At 31.4% G+C, this 6,586-nt stretch overlaps 1 protein-coding gene across 1 annotated transcript; it reads left to right on the top strand.

The window, feature by feature from the left end:
- The first annotated feature begins 3,014 nt into the window (after positions 1-3,014).
- LOC106432839 (GATA transcription factor 21) lies at positions 3,015-5,224 on the top strand. The gene is made up of 3 exons (XM_013873683.3): positions 3,015-3,449; positions 3,718-4,200; positions 4,445-5,224. The coding sequence occupies exons 1-3, from the start codon at positions 3,201-3,203 to the stop codon at positions 4,877-4,879; spliced, it is 1,167 nt and encodes a 388-aa protein (XP_013729137.1). The 5' UTR covers positions 3,015-3,200; the 3' UTR covers positions 4,880-5,224.
- Positions 5,225-6,586: the final 1,362 nt, after the last annotated feature.

Raw genomic sequence — 6,586 nt, 5'->3', positions numbered from 1 at the left:
TGGCCAGTCTGGTTTTAAAAACACCGGGTCTGATCCAATTTGGCAAGCGAATGCTGGTATGTGGAAAACTTCCCAACTCCGAAAAATATAACAGTAAGAGTTCAAATAAAAATCAGATGATAATAAGTTATTAGCCAGATTTGATATATTATTTTTTGTCGTATATTACTTCATATATATTATTTATTGATAGTACTTGAACTAGAGATGATAACTATTCTAACACTTTTTGGACAAAATCTTATAAGATAGTTGGATCAACGTGATGAATTTAAAGTCGCGCGATTATGGATCAGACTAATTAGAACAATTTTAGATCGGATCAAATTTTGGATCACTGTGTGTTTAAACAACGATATCATATGAAATTATATGTTTTTTTTTTAACTCAAATCTAATTGAAATGAATACATTATTCTATGTTTATATTATTCAAAAATTTATCTGATTTTAAATGTGAGATTTCAAAATTTTCTTACATTTTATCGCATTTGCTTAAATATTTTTTAATTCATATATACTACTATGAGATCTATGAGATTTTTTTTTTTGCTAGAAGATATATGAGATTTATGTTCAGACCCACATGATTTTCAATTTTGTTTTCTCTTTAAAGCACATATATATATATATTTGTTTTGTTTTGGATTGTTGTAAGCGAGGTGAAGAACGAATGTAAACATATATTTGATTGTTCACTAACGAACTTCTTGTTTAAAATAAAGCGTCGATCTTCTTTATCCATAATCTTTTTATTATTATTTCTGTATCCATGACTCAAAGTCTTTTTTTTTTGTTTATAACCAGTAGATGATCCAACCTTTATATCATTTGACTAATTCAAACTTTTATCAGATCTTTAAAATTTGAAAGTAGACAATGGTAATGTTTTTGTTTTTTTTTGATAAAACAATGGTAACGTTCTTAAACGGTTAAAGCATAAATCATTTTTCTTTATACAAAAAAATCCATTTGAACTTGTATTACTTGAACATATCTTTTTAGTATAGGACATCTAATTACTAGATACCTGCATATGACTTCAGATCTATTGAAAGTGTGATTGAATAGATCATATTCACATTCCATAAAAAAACTAAGTAGTAGATCATTGCTTTCTCTTTGATCATTTAGCCTATGTAGTTCATATACAGATACATAAATTGATGGGCTGATTTTAAAATTTGAAATAAAAATGAATTTGTCTCTTTGTGTTGGGGGGGGGGGGGGGGGGGGGGGGGTCCTCAATGATCTGTAAAATAACTGAATAATTTTGGCAATACTAAGGTGGGGATCTTTTCTTCCTTTACCATTCTAAACCTATCTCTTCTCTCCCTCTGCCTCGCTTCCCATCTCTCAAATAATGTTTCTCTCTCCTCTGGGACAGATTATTATTATTGATGAATCACATGCAGTTGAAAGGATCACGAGCTACATTCAGTATACTAGGGTTTCAAGAGATCTTGAATTTTCTTTGTTCACTGAGACAACTTTGATTTTTTATAGTAGATAAACAAAGTAAGCATTGTAACATTTATTGGTATTTACTACTCCCTCCGTTCCTAAAAAAATCCATATTCTAGAGAAAACTTTTGTTTTAAAAAGATATATATTTTATATTTCCACTGTATTTTTATCAACTAATAATGATAAATTGTGAAGTTTAAGAAGATTAATTGCATTTCTTAAAATTTTATTAGTTTAAAAATATAGAAAACATAAAATTACAAAAAACTATGCATTTATAGCTAAGTTTTAATATGTTTTATTAAAAAGTGTGAAAAATCTAAATCATGGATCTTTTAGGAACGGAGAGACTATTTAGCAAGTTATCTTGGATCAATGGCCTTTACAACAAAATCATTAATCTTAGGGACTAACGTACCACTACTATATGGGGATAATCAATGATTTAATACTAGTTTGTCTCTTGCTAATTGACCCTTTTAGTGTATATTGTCAATAGTCAAATGTATGAACGCTAGTTGGTTATATAGGTTAAATAAGAAAATGTTGAACAAATTTTATTATTTGTGTTCTTACCAAATTTATCTAAACTCGTTTTACTTATGCTAGTATTTGACACAGTTATGTAATATAAATTTTTACCAAGATAAAGGTTATCTAACCTTTTGTGCGTTTTGATATAATATGTTTTTAGTTTATTTTTTTGAACACATATGTTTTTAGTTTAATGGCCATGAAAAGAACATAAGAAATCGTTTTGACTTTTTTCCTGTAATAGAACCTTGAGATCTAAGAAAACCCTAGATTTGAAAAGACTACAAGTAAAAGGATCTTGTTTGTTTCAACTATTATCAGGATCTATGTGGCTCAGACCCTACTTAAAAATTATATATAAATTGTTTAAGAAAATCCTGTCTCTCTAGTGGGGTAAATAAATTACAGATAGGGTTCGTTCTGGATGGGGTCGCCCAGTACCATTCCACATACAAATAGTTTGTCTCATGTGTTTGGCTTCGTATGGGGGCCATGGATTCACGTGAACCTCTAAATTATCGACATTTTACTAACGATATCACTATTAACCGGCTCAAAATATTATTTATTTATAAGGTGTGTACACTAACAGTTTTGGATGATATACGAAAACATTGGATCGACTAGTTTTTTTTTTTTTTGTAAACTTGGATCGACTAGTTTACATAAGGTTGTTTACATATAATCGAAATAAATTCTATAAATGCAAAATCTATCTTTTCTTATAATTACTATTCAGTTTTATTATTTAATATTTTCTAGTAATAATATATTATGTATAATTCGCAACAAATATAAAATATAACCCGAACTAACATTTGTTGTGGGTTTACGATCGTACTGGTAAGGGATTCGTAGAATTTTTTTACTGTTGCCAAAAAAGGAATTAGTAGAAATTAAAAACAGTATTTTTATAATTTTATCCATGTCTTCGAAAATTCACTGTACAAGTTGATAACTCTAGACTCACTTTTATCAAAAAAAGAACTCTAGACTCACATAAACTTTAACTTGTATATATCTATAATAGAAACCATGTGTGTTTGGCTCGTGTCTCATCTTATGGCCTTTAAAAAGGATCATAGTATAGCTTGGACTCTTTCTGCCGTCTATGATCTCTTTCAATCTCTCATCTAAGATCAACCTATCATCTAAGTTCTCTCTCTCTTGATCAGTATTTTCATCTCTCTTTCTCATCAATGGGTTCGAATTTTCATTACTCTATAGATCTAAACGAAGATCAAAGCCATCATGAAGAGCCCTTTTTCTATCCTCTTGGATCCTCTTCGTCTCTTCTTCATAATTATCAAGTTCCTTCTAATTCTTCGTCGTCCATTTCTTCTCTCTCCTCTTATCTCCCTTTCTTGATCAACTCTCAAGAAGATCAACATGTTGCCTATAACAACACTTATCAATACGAGCATCTCAATTTTTCTCAACCCCTAAAGGTACACACACACACACACACAAAGTTTTTATAATAATATATCAACCTTAACTGGGTGTACAGATGTTATTTTGAGCGATATTTACTTTTTCGTCTTCTTGTTGAAAATATGCCTGATCATGTAAGTTCATACAAAAAATAGTATTTTTGAATTTAGAATGAAAAAATACATAAAAGAAATTTAAAAATTATCAGAGGGGGCATCTTAAGAAACCATATAAATCATCATTTTCTTTGTTAGTTAAACCTCGATTGTTGCTATATATCAGGCCAACATGTTTAACGGTGGATCATCATCATCTTCATACGATCATATGGTGCCAAAGAAGGAGAAAAGACTGAAACTAACGATAAGGAAAAAAGATCATCACGACGATCAAACCGATTTTCTTCATCAAAACCCGACAAAACCCAATTCAGAGTCCGACAAGTGGATGATGTCCCCAAAGATGCGGTTGATTAAGAAAACAATCACCAACAATAAACAGCCCACTGATCAGGCTAATAACAACAATAATCGTAATCATAAAGAAGATCACTACCCTTTAAATCAGAAGACTAGTTTCGAAAAAGATCACGATGAAGATCTCAAGAAAGTCACGACCAAGACGACCACGGCCGTCACCACGGAAAATCGCTACAATACAATCAAGGTTAATGGTTATGGTAATAACAATGGCGTGATTAGGGTTTGTTCCGATTGTAACACTACCAAGACTCCTCTTTGGCGAAGTGGGCCTCGAGGTCCCAAGGTAAATTAATTGATTTTCTTGAATTTATCTCTTGTTACATAGATCTTAATTCAATTTTTAAAACACATAATTATGTGTCTATAACGCATATATATTTGATTTTTTCTTGTTAATTTTGTTTTTGGTTTATTAAGTCTAACGCATCTTTAGACTTAATGATCTCTTATCCTTAATGGTAAACACACGAGTCCAATATTATGTGAATTAATTTGACGCACATTAAGTTTCACATTTTTTATTACAGTCTCTTTGTAACGCATGTGGCATAAGACAAAGAAAGGCGAGGAAGGCCGCAATGGCTGCAGCCGTCGCTGCGGGCGACCAAGAGGTGGTGGCGGCACAGCTGCAACAGATACTTGCGAAAAAAAAGTTGCAAAGCAAGAAAAAGCGATCTAATGGAGGAGACAAATTTAATCTCTCTCCTCCGATAATGGCCAAGACAAAAAAGTGCAAGATCAAAGAACAAGAACAGGAAGACACGACCACGGTTGCCGGAGATTCAGAAATTAGCAAATCAACAACCTCTTCTGATTCTTCAATCTCGTCGAACAAGCTGTGCTTCGATGACTTGGCGATAATGTTGAGCAAAAGCTCAGCTTATCAACAAGTGTTCCCACAAGATGAGAAGGAAGCTGCTATTTTGCTCATGGCTCTGTCGCATGGAATGGTTCATGGCTGATCAGATCATTACACGATATCTTCTGGTTACAGAAAAGAGGTTTACTTCATAATTATATATACCATAGTAAGCAAAATAATGATTGATTGTTAAATCTTGGAGTGATTAATGTAGTTTTTGCAGTTGGTCTAATATGAGAAGTCAAGACATTATATAATAAGAGTGTGCGAGAGTTCAATATAATAATTAATATATCTATAGATGTTTTGGGAGATTTTGGTTTAGGGTTTATGTTGTGTTTTTTCCCAGATGGAGCATTAATCACTAGATAATGTGCGAATGTTCTTGCTTATTTACATCTTTATATTTAGTGTTACGTGATATAAGAAATAATTTAATCATGAAGAGTATTTCTCTTATCTTTTTATTATTTCTTACATGAAGAGTATTTCTCTTATCTTTTTATTGTAGGTACACCGCTAAAATGACAACCAATAAAAAACTGTCAAGTCATATTTTATTTACAAACAATTATGATCAGTTAGATGACCGATTTTGAATTGTGATAACTAAACCATTCAACTTTCTTAAACAAGCTTAGTGTCGGATATTATTGGATTTAATCATTTGTGAAAATATTCTGAACACAAGATTTCTTAATGGATGAGGGAAAAGATGGTTGACATGAGAGCTTATGAATGTGTGTAGGATAAGAGAACATGTGTGGAGATAATGCGTTTGTCTTGCATTTAATGGCGACGACAAATATTAAGTTAAAAGAGATCTTCTGAAAGTTGTAATCGCGCGTAGTTAAGATTTTCTAGATTTATTTTTTGTTTCAAAATGTGAGATTTTCTAAAATTTTAATGTACTTTTAACAGTTAATGTTAAAAAGTTGTATACTTTTAAAAAACATTAATTAAAAATATTTGAATTGGTTAGGTTGATATTTATTGGAAAATGTATTGTAAAATAAATAATAAATTCAATTGTAAACATTTATTATATTCTTAATATGTTTGAATGCTCTAGAAAATTCTTCTTTCGGAAACTGAGAGAGTATTTTTCTTCTACTTCTCATGAAATCATTTTTACTAATTTATTTGCTTTTGCTTCTTGAAAATATAGATGGGTTGACCTAACTGAAAAAGTAGTTATTTTTTCTTTCTCTCTCGTTTACTTTTTTTCCTGCTACATATATATATATATATATATTATAAAAGAGAGTTTCCTCTCTCCAGGACGCGCTACATCAGCATCTACGTCAGAAAGTCGGAGGCTGAGAGCGTGACACGTGTCGTCCAGGCAATTAAACTCACCAAACTCACTGTTTCATTAAATAGGAAAACAAGAAAGTAACACGTATGCTCATTTAAACTATTCACTTGGGCAGTTATATGGGCTTAAAAAATTGTTGATTGTTGTTTTCAGTCCATTTTAACAGACCCAGCCGTCTCTATAAAACGCTCTAACTAAACCCTAAATGACAATACTGTTCATCTTCCTGCTGCAGGAAATTGGCAACGTTTTGCGGTTTATTCATTCGAAGGGTCGTCTTCAACACAATTATTAACTATCGTCGGTATATGATTCAATGCTTCCTTATTTATTGACTCAGCCAGAAACTTTAAGTATAAAAAGGTATGCTTGAAATGCATCAGTCTTTCACCTCATTTATAAACTCTCTAAGAAACCTATCTTTGATAATGGCTAGTTCTTTTGCTAGAAACGCTTTCTTCGTAGACTCCAGCTAAAAAGCTTACAACG

Source organism: Brassica napus, chromosome C9 (assembly GCF_020379485.1).
Source record: "Brassica napus cultivar Da-Ae chromosome C9, Da-Ae, whole genome shotgun sequence".
NCBI lineage: Eukaryota > Viridiplantae > Streptophyta > Magnoliopsida > Brassicales > Brassicaceae > Brassica > Brassica napus.
This window is presented reverse-complemented; position numbering and strand designations above follow the sequence as displayed.

Bases quoted from the DNA above. Each gene is read 5' to 3' on its own strand.
- LOC106432839 (XM_013873683.3), top strand. From the start codon at position 3,201: ATGGGTTCGAATTTTCATTACTCTATAGATCTAAACGAAGATCAAAGC. The intron at 3,450-3,717 runs GTACACACACAC...GCTATATATCAG, and splicing joins ATTTTTCTCAACCCCTAAAG to GCCAACATGTTTAACGGTGG. The intron at 4,201-4,444 runs GTAAATTAATTG...TTTTTATTACAG, and splicing joins GTGGGCCTCGAGGTCCCAAG to TCTCTTTGTAACGCATGTGG.